Genomic DNA, 21,548 nt, shown 5'->3' with positions numbered 1-21,548 from the left:
TAGCCAGTTTAGTGTTTCTTCACTATTTAGTTAATGATTTAACCACATTTAACAGAAGCCATGCATTTGCATTACATTTATTGGCAGGGCGATATTACTTTGTTAAAAAGAGGTTCTAAATACATGAATCTATGGGGATTTTAATGGAAATTGCATTTACTTTGTGATAGCCCGTATTTCATAATGTCCCATCTCCCTATAACGAAGTATGAATGTACATTTGTTTGATACGAGAAATGTAGCATGTTCTTGCACAAAAGTACACTGATACACTCGCACATGAGGGCATCAAGCTTTCTCATAAATGCAAGGTGGTGCTCCCAATGCACACGTGACCTGTAACCGTATTTCAGAGTTTTCTGCTTTCACATGTGTGTTCACATGAGCAAGGTGTGAACTTTGCTCATGTGAACACAATGCCACGCACACACTGTTTTTTACTTACTGATGGTCACTTTCACAGTGTTATCACTGTTACCATCTTGTCGCTGTGGCCCAAGACATGCCTGGTATATTCAGAACTTTGCATATATCAATCATTTCACCTAAGATGGGCCCCTCCTTATAAGATATGTAGACACTATGCAAAAAGTGTAGTTGCAAAGCTACACAAAGCACCACCAACTGCTCTGGAATGTGTGACGATGCATGTATAATTAGCAGACAGATGCAAGCACTCTTATGTGATCTGACTTGCAGCTATCATGGTCACTAATACGTTGCTTTGCATTGTGAGCACAAGTTTGCCCAATGACCCCATCCTCCTAATCTCTCCCTTCATCGTTTCAGCAAGTGTTTCCAGAAGTTCAGACATTTGAACTGGTTGGTACGTCGTCAAAAGGTTAAAATGGCGTGATACACACAGGACTGAAATGAAGGAATGAGACAAACGAGCACTAACTTACAACTGACAAATCTGATGAAAAACATCCACTCCAGCGGAACTCGGCATTCGGAGTGATTATGGCTGGCCTTGTGCATGCGCCACAGTCCAGATAGCGCTCATGTGTCACATTCTATTCTTTCAGACCTGGGTGTAACACACTATTTTACCTTTCTTGCTTATTAGTGATTTTTTGCCTGTGCAACGTAACTAACTCATGACAGCATGTAACCACAGTAAAACAGCCATCCAAACTAGTATTTTATAAAATGCTAGTCCAACTCTATAAGACAGGTAAAGACTAACAGTGCTTCAGATAGCGCTTCTGTTATCAAAAGTAAGTGCACTTAGTAGGGTTGCGAAATCTTGAGTGGACGGGAGCACGGGGGAGCAGCTGGAGACGATCGACCCTGTTAGTCTTGGCAGTCTGTACATGCAACAAAGCTGAACGAATTTTTTTTAAAATCCTACTGTGTAACGACTTACAACAACAAAGGTGCACTATAGTTACCTGTAAAGCACGGCTATCAATACGGTCGAGGTACTGTGAACAGCTAGGGCCTACAACACAACTAGGACCACAGCAAGAACGAAACTGCGTTTATGCTTGTAACAATGCAACTCAACACAAAAGAGAATGTACAAACAAGCTGTCGGGCAGTATGAAAAGGAATTCTGGTCTATTTACTGTTATCCAGTAGGAAAAAAATGCAAGTCGGGACACTTGGCAGTCTCATCTGGCATAGAGTTTGATAGAATAATTACTGGAAGGAACTCCGGCGCTGGTGTCCTATGGGAGCTGCAAGCGGGGCAGTTCAACCAGCATGGGAATGATGGCTAGTACATGGATTTGCCTAAACTTCATCCCTATGGCTTCAAACGACTTTGTGACTTTTTAAATTCGTCATTTTCAACAAATTAGTATTGTGTAATGAATAATTAAAGAAACATTATTGAAACTGCTTGATGGCAAAATCCGAACACAGGACCTCTATCGGAGAAGCCCGATATTGAAAGCATTAAGTCACGACGCATGCATCAACAAGCGGCATAGAACGTCCTTATGAATTTATCGTGGTCAAGGGAACACGTTGAGGCGCTTGGCGCATCTCGGTTTGGCCACCTCGATAGGCTGAACCACTACAATTAAATTAGTAATGAATGTGCGTGTCCGGAGAGCCTTCTGCACTTAGAAAAGTATAGATTGCTCTCAAATAGAGCACAATGAAGGGAGATAAACCGTAATAAAGAAAGCCACAAGAACATCTGAATCTAAAAGGATGAAGCTCAAACAAATACATGAAATACCCATCATTCCCATGGTGGCTGAACAATTGCTGCGCCAGAGCTCCCTCATGTAATTGTTGTAGGAAAGTATGTCGACAGGGCCAAGGCAGAACATCGGGCATTTACTCAGAACTATGGACTGTTCTGCTCAATTCAGAACAGTTGGCAACCCTAGTTCAGGGCGATTACTCTGACATATAAGCCTTTCTTTATAAGCAACAGGGCGAGAAGTGAACATTCTGAATATGAGCAAGGAAGTCGCAGCACAAAACTCTCCCCCCTATGTCACGCAAACCCTTTGTCAAGGAGTCCTTAACAAAGTGATGATGCCTACATTATACCAAGCCAACTGCACCTACAAATTTCAGGGGTATTAAAGACAAGAAATCAGAATACAAAACCTACACAACTGAGAATACAAAAGCATGTGTCCTTCGGTGTGCACATGTGACATGCTCATGCATAGGAACGTGTGTTTACCATATGTCCATGAAATAGGGAACTGTCATCAACACCAGACTAGGGCAATACTACAATGGAAAAAACAGGAACTTTGTGTTCTTCTTGGGATGATTACAATTTCCTTTTTCGTGACATCTCCTCCACTCAACTGATTTGTTGTAAAAGCCAAATAAAATGAAATTTCACTTTGGCTAAATTGGTTGTACATGTGTAGTACATATACTATCGAAACAATCTTGGCAGTGCAGCAGTGCAATCTTGTCACTACAAGCTTTTAAACAGCGTCTGAGCAGACAATGTGGGCGCCTGGCAGTGAGCATACATGACACGTCACTTCCGCGATTTCTCAGCCCAACACAGGCAGCCGCTCACACTGCATAATCTCAAAGCTTGTGTCAAGAAGCTGCAATTCAAGGTTTTCAGTATTGACGACATGCCGTTTTCAGTAGCTTTTCACAGCGCATCTGCTCGTATTTCAAATGTAAAATTTTGCACGGAAGCTCCTGTATATCTACAGTGAAGGGACTGAGAACTGGCCAGAATGTGTTGTGAGACGTTGATGGCAACGAAATGACCATGATTTATAGTGATAGAATCCAGCACGCTGTTCGCAATTTAAGTAGGAGTTATAACTTTAACTTGGCAAAGAAAGTCTCAAAAACCAGTAAGAGGCGAGACCTGGCCGTGAAATCTTGGTACTTTGGATGTATTCTATGAGATTACTGTACATAGGTTGACTGTTGTAAAAGTACAGCATAATTATTGCTTAATATTACAGTTGGTATATTGTTAGACACTCGCGCATTATTCTATGCTTCGGAAATCAAAAACACACACTTGGCTACGGCAACACACTGAACTCCCTATCACGTGTAAAGGCATAATTTCGTTTTCGATACGATTGGTTTCATTTGGACTAGTTGCATACCAAAGCAGTTGGACAGGAAACCATGAAAACACGTAGCTATTATCGCAGGAATAATTTAACAATTCAGAAAACCTGAACCGCTGGAACGTCGACTTGATAAACAATATCATACTTTGTTACAGCTTGTTACAGCTACAGCCACACTTGTCGTCTGCCTCCCACTAATGCCGGTGTATAATCGCTATCACGCTCGCCTATCACCATTTCCAGCATGCTTCCAGTGAACGACTGCATCCTCACTGCAGACCGAAAAATTCTCATAAAATATGTTCCCCAGCATTTTCTACATTAGCACTTTGTGATTAGAAACTCTGACTGGTAAGGTTTCTATGGCACTCGAAAAAATAGGTACCATGAAAATTGGTTGTCAGTCTCTTTAATGGAAATCAGGCTTCTCACGGGGTCCCAAATTTCTTTGCAGTCGGCCTTTAACCCGCCATACATGTTGGAAACAAGTGCGCAAGCATAAATGCAGTGCCGTTTCCCCCCCCCCCCTTTTTTTTTCCATGAGAAACAGGACCACAACTCACCTGCCACTGCCACGGGCGGAGGACACATTAGAGTCTCTCTGGGCCTCCAGCAGCAGCTTCTCGAGGATGTGCATGTTGCCCGTCAGGGGGGGCGTGGCACGCTCAGACGCTGACGACGATGCACCATAGTACAGCTCCACCCACGACTCTGCAGGGTAGGAGACAAGGACACAGTGGTGAGTAGGCACTCAAGACAGAGAGGCGGAATCGTTCCAGATAGTCTGCTACATCAACGTACACAAGCGGAAAGGGTACTTCGACGAACGAGTCTTATTAAACAGAGACTACAAAGGAGTGCTTGAGAAACCAGCACAAGTTCCCCCCATAGCGGCATAATACTGCTACTAAGTTGATGCCAACTTTACATTTAATGCTGGAGCGCAGCTGTCCATCTCGCCACTGCAAGCAACATGAGAAAAATAAAACATCTTCCCTGTCACCACTATATACATTTTTTTTTAATCTGTCCATATGCCAAAAAGCCATTCCAATTCCTTTACTTTTGCATGCTTGCATCTGAAGCCTTACTTTTCTAAATTTACATTCACATTCTACTACAAATAGCTTCGCACACACAGTTTGATGTGGTTCAACTTTTTTGCTACTTTGTCAACCCTTTCCGCATCTTCGAGAAGCCAGGTTCGTCTATGCATTTCTTCTAAAGACGGTCAAAGACTAGCTCAGCTCGTCAGCAGTACTACTTCACATTTTCTAGCCATGCCATGGTTGAGCCTAGTTTTGTCTCAGTACTTTGTCGTGCTTTTGGTACTTGGCAGCACACAATCCATGCAACGGTGCAAGCAGAAGCAAGTTTATTCTTTCTAAGGACGTAAAACATGTTGGAAATTGGCATCGTTAAAAAATAATTGGTCCACTTAGGATGAGAACTTGAGATAATTATGCGGCATGGAAGGGGTTAAATGCAAACAAATGCTCAAAAAGTATCCTCCAATGCCTCCAGGCTTTGATAAATGCATGGAAAAGCCGCTTGTTTTCTCTTATTGTTTGCACCATATTTTGCTCTTGGTTCCCTAGTCAAACAAGCTCACAATTTCAGCATAGTACTAAAAGTTATGGATGGTCAATGCATACTTATCGCAGGCCAGGAAGTGCGCAAGTAGCCCACGTTTTTATTATTAAGGAAGAGCAAGAAGAGATCACAAAGAAAACAACCCCACCCTCCCCCGAAAAGATACGGCAGCACCTCTCCTTCCGAGTGCAGGCCTAAGTGCAGCTCCGACTGCACTTGGGCATACTAGATCTTTGGAAATTGATAGAGTCCACAAATGATAGGAGGAACGCTGGACACATTGTTGCCGCCAAGACAACGCACACAAGAGAAATACAAGACTGCGAAGGCCGTGACCCTGTCACCTAGCATGAAATAAAACAAAACAAAAGCAGGATGCCTGTTGAAAGCCAGCTGCGCAGAACAAAACGTACAGACACAGTTGGTCCCACCCGAGTCGACAAAGAGAGCCAAAGGAAAAGTAAACAGGGGAGAAAGAAGTGGAGCACAAATGGCACTCGGAGCAATTGGCCTGTCAAAAAGACAGCTGCATGCCATCCACTCCGGGGCATCCTGTTTGTTCCAGACAAGGCTTCATTCTTTCTACTTTTGATCTCCTTCCACCAAGCCTGCTTTAGACAACATGACGAGACAAAAGAACAGGATGTTTACTTTTATGCAGGCAACCAACAAATGAATTGTGGATGCATACTAACACAGATGCAGCAGCATAAGAAATGGGAATGTGTAACACCTAAGGATCTATTTTGTCGCAACCTATTTCCCACTCTTTTCACTTTTTCATGCTGGTGTCACTGCCAGGGGAGGAACTAACTCATGCTATCTCTTCACACCCCATGTTGGCACGTTTTAGAGGAATGTAGCGCCCTCTCTGGGCAAACCATTGACTCAAAACATGCAGCAGCACCATGCGGAGTATGGCCTCCAAGATTGGTGGAGCTTTAAACCATCACTCGGTGCACTCTAGCCATACTTGGCCCTTGCACCCTTCAATGCTACCCGTCTCCACCAGATCAGCAATGCCACATCATATGCCTATGTGACAGAGCCCATTCTTCACAAGCGATTTGAACTGCAGAAGAAACGTGCGTCTCCTTCAATCCTGATTTTCCAAACATACTCGCCTGTCGACATAAAACAAAGAGATGATACGATGTATGATTGGAGGGCCATATAACAGTCCAGATTGTTTTAATGTTTGTCCCTTTAAAAGAAGCAAAATGAGTGCGGCTTCTTGTGGTCAGTTACAGGGGCTGAAATAGACACACTTTAAAAAATTTGCAGAAAGCTTAGCCATCAGGCACAGCCCACTGGTGAAGATTCATAGACTATGGCAGCCAATGTAATTTAGAAGTCCTCAAAAGTAAGCAGGCCGCCACTCCTGGTGCCAAAGATTCCCCTACTACAGTGGACTCTCCTTAAACGGAACCTCAAGGGACCAGGGAAATTCGTTCTGTTTATCAGTAGTTCGATTTACTCAGAGACATTGCAGAGAGCATTGCATGAACACAAAACCAACCAACCATGAGGGTGGTGTTCCGCTTAAGCAGCAGTTCCATTTAAGCGATTTCCGTTTATCGAGATTCCACTGTACTTCAGAAACCACAATCAAACTTCTCAGCACAGAAACAATGGACAAGACAGAGCTAGGAACACAAGCGCTAATGTTAGTGCTTGTGTATGTCATTCTCTCTCCATCTTGTTCACTGTTTCCACACTAAGAAGTTTGTTTGCGAAATACGAACTAGCCCAATATCTGACATTGCTTCAGAAAGCACCTTCCGAATGATGAAGGCTGTATAATTGTGTGACAATGATCTCTGCAAACATATAATACTTCTAGGCATATGCCACAGTTTTTTACTAGCCATGGCTTCCAGCGAGTTATCACCGTTTTGCTACAGCTCTCGCACGCAATGAACTTGCTGTACCCGAGACTATGTGATTGTTGTTCCCTTTTGAATGGGTAGGCTGGCCTATCTAATCAGACTGCCTGCGTGCTACGAATACTGCTGTATATCTCTGAACCTGCTAACTCTGGAATGCACACTGGTGTGCTTATAAACAGCAGGTGGGACTCGGGGAGCAGCGTCATTCTACCAAACAAGCGTTGCCTGCACCTCCAGCCTTGTCACTGCTCTCCGCAGGATGGGACACTAGTTCTGCAAGCATAAATTTGTCCAGCCGAGCTTCCACCAGCAAGGTTCATCATCCGCCTGCTTGCCTGTGTCACAAACAGTGCGATGAATCATGGCAGCTCTGTTTGCACACACAAGGCTCGTACACGATTCATTATAGTTTAAAATCTGCACTGTCCATGCCTTTTGTAAATGAGTATGCTATCTTTTAAGGACGCGCCTTTATGGCCAGTCAATCTATGGCTAATAAAATGCATGGCACCACCCGACATTTAAGGGCAGGCGCTGCACTGAGATCACAATCTTCGCCAGAAAATCGCATTTTTGTTTGTTTTGGATGTCTAAGCATATAAGAAAGCTCCTCGCCAAGTTTCGTTACTATCTGCACAATCAAAAACAAGAAAATGACCGTATGGACTAGGCAACTGCACGTGTTTTGGCATGTTTTGAGATCTTCGAGTCGATTTTTCTCAGTTATTTGCACTTCTTGGCGCCACAATTTCCACTTTTAGGAAAACTATCGTTTCAAAACTACAAAGGCAAAAACAATTTGCAAGATTGTTTCTAAGCTGAAAGCTTATCAGGAACAAGACTATGTACATCTTGAATTTCTAAATTGCTTCTACTCAGAAAAAAAAATGCAGATTTCTTGATCGCATGATTAACAAAAACAACTTGGTTTTCAAGTGATGTGGTTCCTATGGAAGACGGCATAAAATCACAAGCAGCAGCCGCCATCGTGTAATATAGAGTGTCCAGAAGACATTTATACAAAAAAAGTTTACTTAACTTCTAATTATTTAAAATGATAGTTTTCCTAAGGCGACACACACATTTACTGAATGGGACATGCGTAACTTTCTTTTGTATTTGTGCTAGAGTAATCAAATTTACTATGTGTTCTAGTGACAGGAAGACAAAGCCTTCTACCGAATTTCGTTAAAATTGGTAAGCCAGTTCAAAAGTTGACCATTCAACCCCACATACCCCCTTTAAACAATCTTTCTGTCTGGATAGCCACAAGATCATTACTGGGCTCTGGAATTTTTTTCTCGATAGTGGCATGACCAAACCCCTCTCCATTCATCACCTATGGTCGCCACTATTGTTGTTTCCCTCTTGAAGTACACAGCAAAAGATATGTGCACATAAAGCCTTCACAAGTTCAGTGTGTATTTGCTGCGCATCAAAAAACAAGAGAGCAGAAAGTACTGTCATGACTCAAGACTTAAGATTTCAGGATCCGGAGTCTCCCACTATGGTGTGCCCTGTAATCAGATCATGTTCTTGGCAGTTAAAACCCCAGAATGTAACTTTAACATCCTGCTACTTCCACAAGAGTGCATGTATGCTACGCATCTACAGAGATGAGGATCAGGGGAACATGTGACAAAGAAACTAGACGAAATTTTAATTGCTTAACATGACTGTTGCTTGTACAGACGCCTCCCTGTTGATTTGGCACAGCCAATGAACATGCTTCATCATCATCGTGACAATCACAAACCTGCCAACCTTAAAACTGTAAAAAACTACTACCGTTGAAGCCAAAAAACACTAAAATTCAGTGAGAATTAAGAAATAATAATTATTTGCTGAGCATGACGCACAGTGTTTATTAAAAGACATAGCTGCCTTTGTTCACTAAAGACAGTATGAAAAGGCACGCTGCTCTATATTCTCAGGGAAAATTATCTACATCACACAAAAACAGAAAACCCCAAGCCAGACCTTTCTAAAATAAGCCCATCACCTACCAAGAATCACACGAGCAAGATAACAGCACGACAGCCGCAATGAGGGTAAACAAAGTTGGACCGCCGTCTTTCTCGCAGCTGTCAGATGACCCCGAGTGCAATAATGTAATAATCTGGGACAGCTGCAACAAAAGCTCTACGTCAGCACACTCAATTCCAACAACATACCTCGTCATCCAGTTTCCTTCGAACAGACAAGATACCAATCATGGCCATCACAAATGGCTTTATCATGGAATATTATATAAGAAGCAGGGAATTCCAGATGCGCCCTAACCTTGCGCAATAATACTGACGCCACTGACACAAATGGAAAATATGTTTTGTCAATTCCACAAGATCTTTGAAACACTATAAAAAATCAAGCAGGGTGAAGCAGTCGGAAAGATGGAAAGGCTACCGGGTCACACAGCATCAGGCAGGCTTAACGAAAGACATCTTTCACAAGATTCTATTGACATTCGGCATCACGAAGATTACCCTGGTGACCTCACTAACCATGAACTTTAGTTCCCGTTCTCTCCTCTTGCATCGTTAAAGAAAGTGGTGACCAAGCACTTTCTCCAAGTATTCTTAACTCGCACTTTCTTAACCTCTGCCCAGGAAACATGACTGGAAAGTGGGGACCAGGAAACAGACGAGGGGGAACAGCAATTAAACCAGTGCAGACGACTTAATCCTGTAGACAAGGTGCAAACAAACAAAGAAGTGTCCCTGACTCTGACTCGGAAGGCCTGTAGGTGTAGGCTGCACCTCTCAGAGCTCTTGGAAGCATTCCAGCATGTTGCTCAGTGCGTTGCCGTCTGTCGACACACACGGCAGACGACGACACTTACCAGCCTCCTAACCCTCTCCTCTCAGAGGTGACAGCTGCCAAGTCCCGCACATTGCCCCATAGTGGATGAGGAAAGAGAGCGAGCGTCACGGTCAGACACACCACATCACGTGGAATGAAGAGCTGTTGGAACCACGTGACCAGCAAAACAAAGACACAACAAGGCAGCAACGTTTACAGTAAGCAGCAGGGAATGTGGCATACCCACGTCTGCTCTTGCAGACTGCAGATCCATCAAGCTCTCCAGACGCCACAGAGATAAAGCTAACTGCCTCAGCTAAAGCCGTGAATGTTCAGGAAAGGCAGCCAAGTACCGAGCACATCTGTGTTAGCACTTAAGTGAGCAAAAGACGAAGTCAGTAAAGAGCAACAATTCTTTTTGCTAAATGAACTTTCGATAATGAAATCAATAAATGCAGATGACACATCACACCAGCGTAAAAAAATGTGTGTTGACTCATCTAATGAAGTTACATTATTTAAAGGACCTTCGTCCAGACAGCCATTTTATGTTTTCTCATAGGCAGAATTGAGATGGTGTCTCACCATAGATAGGGGTGTTTCCCTTGCAACAGAAAACTTAATAAAGACAGGTAAGAACACAGATAATAGTCGACGACTTTAGTATAGTTAATAAGCCAAATTCAGTTTAACACTGGAGAAAGTGGACATGCAAGAAAACAACTGACATAAGAAAACATTTCGTTCAGCTTTCCCTCTGTACAATGAAACCTTGGTATAACACAGGTATAATGAATCATGGGATATAAAGAAGTAAATCCAAAATGAACCCCACTGGTATCAACGTGCCTGTTATAACGAATATTCGCTGAAATTAAAATATTTTCGTGTCAGATGTGACTTCACTATAACGAGATTCAACTGTACTGGCACAAAAGCTTTCTCTACTCTCTACGCCTCAGGTATAAACTCTTTTTTTGTCGAGCTCTGCTGTGCGCCTTTTACATGTGCATTTGCCTGATGCAGTGGAAAAAGCAAAAGAAAAAAGCTTGCAGCTTATAAATCATGCTCAGAACTAAAACACTTGCAGGCACTAACGAAAAGAGCAGACAGCTAAAACAACCAAGACATATTTCAGGAAAAAGGTTGTGCAAAGGCCAGAAGGAATGCAAGCCAAAAGGAAGCACCACTATGCAAAGCACAGACGCTGCATAGCAGCGCACAGGCACACTATATTAAGTGCGCTTTGCAACACACCGATGTGCCTGCCAACACTGGAAGTGTTGCCACTGGGAAGCAATTTACAAGCACTTAAGACTGTCGGCACAGCATGCATTCATTGCCGAGGGGGTGAAGCAGGTGCCAACACTGAGGTGATAAAAGAGGGGGTTGTTACACAACTTCAATGCTGCCTCAAGGGTGCATGTGACACCGGAAGAAGGTGCTTGGCGAGCCCTTTTATAGAGAAACCCTAAATCAATTATGACTGTCAAAGGGTGCTTTCAAAACTGTACATTTGTTAATTTCGTGGTAATAGGTTGATTATTAGAAGAGAAAACGAAGGTAGAAGTTACATTCTTTTCTTTATCTTGAGCCAGAACCCCAGCACCAGTACATCAGTGTGGCACTTTGGTTTTCAAAGAGTCTTTTAATATTTGGACCAGTTTAGTTTGCTAAATGTTCACCAAACTTGTTAATTTCAGTCTTCAATTCCATTCCAGGCTCGGCAAGCCTGTTCTCAAGGTGCCTGTTTTGGCATCATAGAAGCACAATTCAAAAATACAGCCACAGCTTGTTTTCCTCTTCAGTGTCCCTTTAACTAGAGTGCACTGCGACAAAAAGATTCATCAAGTGAGGGTGACAAACTGCAAGGAAGTACTATACTCTACTTTGAACAAGTGCGTAATGAGGCAACAAGAGCAAGACATGGAAAGATACACCTCAGAGGGCACCTCACGAGGCACGTGCCTTGTTCGAACGCGTCAGCTGCTTATGACAGATAAGGCAGGATGTGCCACGAGACAGTGCTGAGTGCTGATGTAGTAATAAAGTGTGGGTGATAAGGTAGGTGAAAGCGAGGAGAAAGGCCATTGTGCTGCCACACAAAACTTCCTCAAAAGAATCAGCTGCTTGCGGCAGATGTGTGGCAAGCAGCATGGCTGCTGTACTAGGAGCATTAAAACACAAAAGTGATGATGAAGGTCGATAACGAGAATAGAACAGTTTCCACGCCTCTGTGCACTTTAAAGTGGAAGGCATGTGACTCTTGGAGAAAACCCTGTTGTGGAACACTCCAGCGTGACAATGTCTGCATCACTCCGACAGCTGACAGCAGCCTGTCAGCTACTGTGCACACAATAGCAGTGCAATGACACCATGGGTGAGTAAAGTCCGTCGCACACAACGTAGAAACAGTGAAGTCACGCAATGGGCAAAATGTCGAGCTCCTAGGATAGGAGTGAAGCAAGAAGGGCGGGCGTGGTCTGCCCATAAGATAACACAAGGCTGGCATGTTCAGGAGTGATGTCACGGTGCTTATTCGATGAGATGAGGATAGATAACAAAAGTATCTGCATCACCTACAACATGCAGCAGCCCTACACAGTGCTAGAGAAATGACATCTACACGAAACTTCTTGACTCTCTGAAACTGCCCTACTGCTTCAGCGCACCATAGCTGTGAATTTTGATGTGCGAGACTTTGCAAACCAGCAGGTTCACAGCTAATCTTCCAGGAATGCCTGGAACTGACTGGTTAGATGATCAAATAGTACCAATCCTTCAACATGCTGGCACACACGAAAAACATGAGCATATGGGTGTATAAGAACTAAAATCAAAACTGTACCGTGAATACCACTATTATTTCTGTCAATCTTCTATGATATCTTGCAAAAGGGATCACAGGAGAAGGTAAGACTCCAAGCCTCATTAAACTGACTAAATGCTAGCCCAATGGACTAGATGTAAGCCTAATTTTGTGAACTGCCACAAAATTATGCTGACGACCCCACAATGGTTAAAAAAACCTAGCATTTGAGAAAATTAATATCTCAAGCCTTCAATATTGTACTTCTGCAACAACTATTTCCACACTATTCCCAACATTCCTTCACCAAGTGTATTAGGCACCATGCAAGTCCAATACACAAAAACTTGAAAATTTTCACTACTCTCCCAAAGCCCTGCATATTGTTTAGTGGATAAGAACATCTAACTCCCCTGCTTAATCAACTTGAATTGTGTCTGATAAAATGATAAGTGAATCTGCCCACAGTGAATCTGTGCTTTCACAATCATTATATAAGACACTCTGAGTTTCCATGTCGTTAATGGGTGTAACAGTGAAATACTGAGCATGGCTCAGTGACTGATTGCATCCTGTGTGTTCATAGCAGCATGCTATGACTATGGTATAGTCTGGGTTCTCCTGTGTTGTAAATATAACTTGTTCCTTTTCATAAAAGGCATACACACGTACAGTGTACACTCACACATGTCAACCCACGTGAAAAATTTACCACTGGCATCTATTGGTTTCAAATGGAATGAACTGGTCTGAACTGGTCCCAGTTGAAAACCGAGTGGTCTGCTGCTGGTTTAATGTGGTCCTGACAGAAAGCTGCTGGTCTTGAACTGGGATTGCACTGCAGGCTGATAAACCTTTCTTACAGCAATAAACATTTTTTTGAGCCAACGAACTGCCCAAACTCCAAACATTTGTTATGAGGGAATCCCTTAGGTTATCTATGTCAGTGAGTAAGTAGCATTACAGTTGTAATCATGTTCACTATAATGTTCTCCCCAGAAGTGCAATGAAATCACCAGATGCATGTTCCCAAGTTATAGAGGTGTTTTTTTTTTTTCCTGTCTGCTTGAAGATCGAGTTTACGTTTGTAAATGGTTCCACAAAACATGAAGTACAGTAAAGAAGGCAGCAAGATGATGACAATGCAAACTAACAACTGAAGAGTTATTTGCAAACCAGCAACTGAAGATTAATAAGTGCTGGCAGCCACAAACTGAAGACACACATAGGCTCAGTGACACAAAAAAAAACACATCTACCGCATATTAGTGCCAGATTCCTAAACGAAGCACATATCCTTCATTGATAACATAACAGAGGGCATGCTTAAGTTTGCTCAGTTTATTGTCTTCAGCATTTTCAAGCAGTCCATTACGTGTAATCCAGCATTTATTTCGCACGACCAAAAAATAAACTTGGTTGTTATGTGATATGCCTGGTGGTCATCCCTGCTGTCTCTTTTTCGGCTTCCGTGTGTGCTTTCCCATTGTCTGCAAGCCATGACAAACTGAGTCCAACCATCTGTGCTTTAACGAGGTAACACTGTTCAAAGCTTGAGAGAGCAAAAGCAAGGTCTCACATGTATATGTGCCTACTGACACACCAGACTGGTGTTTCTCTGTCACTTCTGCGCACATTCGCTTAAAGAGCCAAGCCACGCATGCAAACACGATACCATGCCGGAAGGCCGAGTGACAAGAGTGGCTCTTATCGCAGCCTTTGCTTATCCACCAGACAACATGGAAAGAAAGACTAGGATGGGAACGGCTATGCCTGTGGCATCTGCTTTTAGCAAGGCGTGTCCAATTACAATCTGTTTGCCCTAGCTGATAGCAGAGTTGGGCAGTGAGCCCATGCACAACACATGGTTTAGCTTGCACCCATTCTCAAGAAAGTGGTGAAAGTCCACATGGTCATGTGAACAGTAACAGTGCCTCAGCACTGGTACTATCGCCGTAAACAGACTCTACACAGTGCACAAAGACATTTCTGCACACATTTTTCTTTTTTTGACAAATGGCACAACTCCTGAAACTGCCACATCAAACCAGTTTTTGATTGCTAAGAACAATAACAATATATATACACACCTCTGGAAGCCGACAACAATTTAGGTTCAAGGTGAACAGACAACACAAGCATGGTATCCAGAACTAACGGATTCAGTGCTATAAAAAACAAGTGAGCCCCTCGGATCAACTTGTTATTCTAACTCGCTGCATAGCATCTTGGGTACTAGGCGCGAACACATACAAGACACAAGGAAGGAGACGGGACAGAGCGCCTTGTGTCTTGTGTGTGTTGGCGCCTAGTACCCAAGTTGAACTGTGACCAACTCACCCAACAAGACGTACTTTTCGCTGCATAGCGACAGTGTCAACTTTGGCAGCCTTGATCCCATGATGAGGGTTTAACCCTTTAATGACAGCACATATAAATACCCCCCAAAAATGCTCCTAAATGTGCAACACACATAGAGAGTAAGCATAATCAATGATACAAAAAATATTTTATGGAGACTGTTTCAGCACTAGGGGGGAAAACACCTGGCAGAAAACTGCAAGTGCAAGCGCAGAAACCTACTGGCTTCGTTTGAAGTTTGTACGGGCAGCTCTCGCCATATGCGAACCATAGGTGTATATTTCATTTGCTTGGGCATCACATGTTTGAGAACTGTAGCTGGAGATCTTGCATCGGTCCGTCTCCTCTGACCATGTACGCTTTCAAAAGAGTCGCCTGCCAAGCTTCTTTTTCCTCATGCATTGTTCTTCCTCTGAACCAACCAGTGACACTCGCCACCTGTCCTTCAGTGCTACGCAAAGACATTTGGCCAGAAGCTTCATAACTGAAACTAAGCAAGGAAAAAAAGGGTCTGGTATATTGCCTGCAGGCAACGCTCTTCCACATCGTAAGTAAATTGTAAATATGTATATTGTCCCTGTAGGACTATTGCTAAAAACAATGGTGAAATTATTTGTCCTGTTTTTGTTGTCCGTTACCTCCGCACCAGCTAAACCATTAGCTATACCAGCTAAACCATCAGAAGCCAGCTAAAGCTTGAACTTTCGAAGAGAGTGGGCGAATGCCAATCAAGTTCAGGTAATGACCAAGAAACTCAATGGCTGGAGCACCCAACGCACTCAAAACGTCGATGACAGGTGCTGAGACAGGTGCTGGAGCGAAAGGCGTAGATATAAGTGCTCTTTTGACGGACAAACTCGCCACCAACAGGTAGCCTACGTTGACAAAGACAGAGGGCAGGCCAGGCATTTAAGCACTGACTCACCCAACAAGCTTTACTATATATAAACATATCACCAATTGTTTCTCACAGTTCTCCAGTGCCCAATTATGCATATCCTCTCTTTGGTGCACAGCCACGATGGGGACTGTTTCAGAGTTTGTTCGTACCTAGCCAGAACTCGCATGCTGAAAATTTTATCAAAAAAAAAACAAATACTAGCTTTTGCGATGCTTTTCAGCTTGACAGCAACATGTTGCACTTTTCTTGCTAATAAGAAATTACTTCCACAGTACTTCAACCAAGGCCTTTAAGTCTGCCCCTTTTTGTTGTACAGAGAACAACGGCCATGATCTAGGTGCTAGGACAAGCACCATCACACATACAATTCTTTCATGGACTGTTAGGAAGTTGGAAGGCGCTTGACATAGATACTACTGTACATCACTAAATGAAGTGCTGCACACCATGAGCAAGACAAGCCAAAGTGCCACAGCGGCTCCCAAATTCCTTTTCCATTGCTCTCATTGTAGCGCATGTCATGACCTAACGTTATTGTGTTAGGCCATTGTACAAGAAAATGCCATGGTGTGTCTGCACAGAATCCGACTCGGAATAGAAATCAGCACGGCACGCCGACAGCTTTTGGAATGCTCGGTCCACCTGCAGCTACCAACACCTCTCCTTCCATTCCCCATGGCCAATATATGTTCTTAAAATAATGAAACAGTATGTTAATTAGTATTTCGAGTGCCAGGTATTCCGAAGAATTTTTATAAACTGCAACTATAGAACTCAACTATGAAGTTTACAACTCTTACTCGGCTATGAAAAACAATATTGCAATTCTTTAAACTGCACCTTATAATTAATACATATAAAGCAGACAAAATTGTTATACTGTACACTACTCTAAAATATAACATTAATTGATCAGTAGGACTTCTGCAAAACCCTATTTCTTCACTTTAAAGGCTACAACGAATACAGTTTCCAGAGCTGCAAGGTCTGTTTCTGGTGCTGAGATACGGATATGTAAACAACGTGCTTCAATTTTTCTGAAACACCAATTTTCGGCAATCTTGTAAGATATTCTATATGCTAAATCAAAGTTTGGCTTCCTGCAGTCACTAGAATTTCACTTTCTCTCTAAAGTGCAACGAAATGCACTAAAATCGGTTCAGCAGTTGCCTCATAAAAGCATTTCCGCGTTTTGCATGTTTCTGAACAGGCGGCATCGGAGTTGGCCCCGTGCTAAAGGTTCCCTTTAACAATTCAGTTAACGTCACATTAAGCTAGCCAGACTCTTTGTAAACACAATGGCTACAGGTGGTTCTCACCAAGCTATGCTTGCATTTCAAAACCGGCAGCGAGTCGAAAAAATCCACGCATCACATTAGACAGCTTTAGAATAGCATTTGTCATCTTTATGATACGTTAAAAGTAAGCACCTTCGTGGGAGATTATGGTGTACATCCTTTCAAGTCTTTCTGTTTACCGTGCAGAAATGCAAACGTAAAGAAGACATTATAGAAGAGGCTGCCATTTGGTGCCTCATGCCAAACATACCCAAGCCAAGATGATCCATTAGCAACCATCCTGCTGTTGCCAAGGGGGTTACAGAAAAACTGCTGAAGTGGAAGCTCCCGTAGCTTCTTACCACGAAAGGTGAAGCCAATACTTGCCCCTCCTTCACAGCATGCGCAGTGAGGACAATTTGAGGCTATTTCTTTACGTATGTAATGTGTTTACATTTGTTTGCAAACGCTATTCTAAAAGTTTCTATTCTCTTGCGAAAAGGCAATGCGTCGATGAGGCGCTTGGTGAGGGGGGGGGGGGGGGGGAGAGAGAGGTGGTCACACGACTGCGCACTACACATGGGATTGACATAAGGCGCAGTCGTGGTTCACTGAAGTGGATCAATTCCGTGCAGCGAAGTGGAACCTGGGAATGCTGCTAAGCTACTACCACGATCGTTATATGTGAATGCTATAGAAAATAGTCCCTTGCTTTGACAGCAAAGATGCAGTGCTGGCTCAGTTAGGTGCAGTAGGCAAGGCATTACCATACCCAGTATCTGAAGGGCGTGGACATGCGACAAAACCCAACTGCCGGAGTAACAGTCGAATGACGAATTAACACTTTCGTGCAAGCCAAAAACTTTCCTGGGGAAGATATATAGCAGCCAAATCAGCAAATAGTTATGAACAAGTGGCATGTTGCACTTCGTTTTGTTTTTCTACCTACTCGTGGTGTGGTGTGAAGTTAAACACGCCCATGTGCACAGATTAGGTGCTCGTTAAAGAACTCCAAGTAACAAATTATTTTTAGTCCTTTTTATTTTATTTTTTTATTTTTTACGTGAGGATTTCATAACACCGTTGTGTAAAGGGAGGAGTAAGCAGAGAAAACAGCACTTATGAAATAGAAATAAAGTCGAGGAGAGACCGTCAGGAGTGTTGATTGATATATCCATTCGTGGGTTCACGTCCTGAAGCATTTGACATGGCTATCGTGACGTCATATAAGTACTACTGTGGGGAGGGGGGGGTGAAAAGCAGAGCGGAACGAAGCGACTAAAAGCGTGGAAGCTTGGGCTCGTTGGTGATTCGTTGGGAAAAGGAGACAGCGCAAAAAAAGACAAGGACCGGAGAAAGCGAGACGCACAAACGTCGACGCGAAGCGAACAAATGAACGATGTGCGCGCCGCCCATCGGACACACACAGCGCTAAGAAACACACGCACAAAGGGAAACCAAAGAAACGCGGGCGCTGCGCCTTGCCCGCTCGCACGCCTCGATTCACGCACTCCGCTCGAGCGCCGTTGTTGTTTACAGCCTCGCCAGCCAATGACAGACGTACGCCAGGGCCGATGGCCAAGATGGCCGAAGTTCGCTGCGCTCGCGGTACTGCGCGCATTAGCACCAAACGACTGTCGTGGAGTGCGGGTGCACCGGGCATCCCGTTCTGGTGGCAAGAGCGCGGCCGATGCGGTTTCAACCTCCGAAAAAAAAAAACGAACGAAAAGAAAGAAGTCGTGGCAAATACGCAGCGGAAGCGAGCCAAAATCACCCCCGAGTCCCCCTTCCCGCTATTTACAGGGAGAGCGCGCCGTAAATACCGCATGCCAGGCGGGCTATATTCGCTTAATTGCTAGAATGACGCTATCGGTGACACAGCTTGCTCGAAAATCGACAAAACCTTTGGTGCGCACATTTCGCGCAAGCGGCTGTTGGAAATTTTCGCCCTTCGCATGAACTCCCATGCCTTCCCCCCCATATTGAGAGGGTACGGAATTTCGGATCGTGGTTCACATCACGGTGGTCCGGAGAACAGCGACGAGCCTTGGTAACTTATCGAGATGGCCGCTAAATTTAGTAAGTATTTAATCATGATAACGACAGCATAGACTTCTTGGAATATTATTCTTGTCGTTTATTATTATTATTATTATTATTATTATTATTATTATTATTATTATTATTATTATTATTATTATTATTATTATTATTGACGTAAACATGTCTAACTGCTGTGGTGAAATTTCCCCGAGTAGTTCACCTAAGTTCAATGCCTCGCCTCTGTTTTATCGTAACGAGGAATATATATGCGCCTCGATCCTATTTCTGAAGACACGCAAAATGTTATTTCTGGCAAAGCAAAATGTTAAAATCCGATACCGTGTTAGGAAATCGGGAGGTTTTTTGGCGTTCTCACATTACGACCATTGACCCGCCTTATAGCAGGAAGTAATCAGGATGTAACCGCAGGTCAGAACTTAGCAGATCAATATATATATATATATATATATATCATCTTTCACCCAATAAAATTCAGTTGTGAGTCTCCGCGCAGTCCTGTCCACTTCTACTTCTGTTGTCCGCGTGTTTGTATAGCAGTAACCCCCGTATTACAACATGAACTTTCACCAACTAGCCCAACTTATCGCTCTACTGCAAGTTTCAGTAACCTTAACTATATACGCCACAGCGGCCTAATTAAGAAGAAAAAAAAAAGGCCCGTGATTCCGAGACGTCGCACTGACGTTTACGCGATGGCGCCCCTGCGCGAAAGTCGAATTAAAGTTTGACCCCCTACTGCGAAATTAACGAAAGTATAGTTTTGAAAGAGTGCTTTTTCGGCGTGGAATGATGTCGTATTTCTGTTCAGTGTATTTCTAAAAGAGAACACTTAAGTAAGATTAGAGAGTTTTAGAATAGGCCCGGGGCCCCGATGTTTGGGGCCCCAAAGAGCTTTGCGGGTGTTAGCGTTGGGGCAGAATAGGACTTTGCGTTCATGGATAGCGTCTTGCGCTGACAGCGCCACTACGGCGTTACAGAAAAGCTATTAGAAATAATTAAATAAAATATACCATTTTATGATAGGAATATTAATTTTGACTTGCGTGTATTCACATTTAATTACAATTTAGAGGTTATTCTGCAAGCAGGAAACAATTAGTTGCGCTTAGTTTTGAGCAAATCAACTTTACGTGCCTTCACCAGCCAAGCCTACGAGCCATAAAATCGACAATCGAATCCGGAATCAGCGGCGTCTAATGAATCAATCTTCATAACACACGCTAGTTGAGAGAAAGCGATAACCGCAGTCACTTGTCCTAGCTCGCGAACTTCACGCGTTACCACGAATCGAACCTATTTTGGTGCTAGGTTAGTGCCGTCCACGGAGGTGCCGTCGCTTCGACGGGTGCCGCCATGTTTGCTGACGCAAAGCTTTTCGGGCCGCTATTTGGGCTACCGCTAAATCGGCGAAATAGCGTACCCAATGCAAAACCCAAACGCAGTTTGCGTCTCGCGCATGCGCAGTGGCTTCGACGCTATTTCCTTGGGGCCCCTATTCTAAAACTCTCATACCGAGTTGTAGTATTAAATTACTCTTACAGAACATCCCAATTAAGCCTGTTGAGAAGGGGCCTGGCAAAGCAAAACGAAAGGACGGCGGTGACGTGTGCAACGCCTTGGAGCTCGTGCAGGAGCTCGTCGCGAATGTTGACGGCCGTCTGCTCGGGTCTAGTTTCTTGTTTACCTCGTAAAAAAACAAAATACTGCGCTGCGTTGCACGTGCAACGAGCACGGAAAGCCTTTTGGACCACGTCAGCAACGCTTCGCTATTCATTTCACCGTGCAGCTGCGACGTGGGAGCATACCGACACGTCGACACTCGTTACGCGGGCGAAGCCTAATTCCTTCCTGCAGGTGGTGAACGTTTTGTTTCGCCACAAAAGTATACACACCTTACGTTATCTAAATCACACTTAGCGGGGAACACCGCTAGGGTGTGCTACACTCGGATACAACTCAAGTCTGCAGTGAAGCCCCGCCCACGCCCTCATAACCACCAGGCACTGTTCCTCCGCGAGGCTGCAAATAGTTCGTACTTCAAACTTTGCCTGTTATCTAAATAAGGCGGTAACGACAAAAATAAATTTATAAGCATGTCATTTTACACTGTTTCATTCTTTATTGAACTGAAATAAAATGCTTGCTTCGCTGCAACTATCTGCTGTCAAGTTTCACTTCAGTTGGCGTTGAAGCTCCATGAGTGAAACGGGCTCAGCAGTAAAATGAACTGTACCACGGACTTTTGAAGAGTGAAATGATCAGACTCCATACACTTTGTCCATGTCTGTTGCACATCTCATCGCTTCCGCCGACGAAAATACTCTT

At 43.6% G+C, this 21,548-nt stretch overlaps 1 protein-coding gene across 2 annotated transcripts in view; it reads right to left on the bottom strand.

Annotated features, from left to right (window-relative positions):
• The window catches only part of BNIP3 (BCL2 interacting protein 3), a 103,521-nt gene that overhangs the window by 24,354 nt on the left and 57,619 nt on the right, over window positions 1–21,548 (bottom strand). Inside the window, exons 1-2 of one of the 2 annotated variants that reach the window (XM_055068191.2) lie at window positions 10,055–10,100; window positions 4,091–4,238 (exon numbers count right to left, since the gene is read on the bottom strand). In XM_055068191.2, the coding sequence (XP_054924166.1) occupies window positions 4,091–4,238; window positions 10,055–10,085 (179 nt within the window). In that variant the 5' untranslated portion in view covers window positions 10,086–10,100. Of the gene's footprint in view, window positions 1–4,090; window positions 4,239–10,054; window positions 10,101–21,548 lie in introns of those variants that run through there. The other variant, XM_055068190.2, reaches the window with a different exon arrangement.

Source organism: Dermacentor andersoni, chromosome 8 (genome assembly GCF_023375885.2).
Source record: "Dermacentor andersoni chromosome 8, qqDerAnde1_hic_scaffold, whole genome shotgun sequence".
Classification (NCBI taxonomy): Eukaryota; Metazoa; Arthropoda; class Arachnida; order Ixodida; family Ixodidae; genus Dermacentor; species Dermacentor andersoni.
The sequence above is the reverse complement of the archived record's forward strand: the minus strand, read 5'-3'. Positions and strand labels throughout refer to the sequence as shown.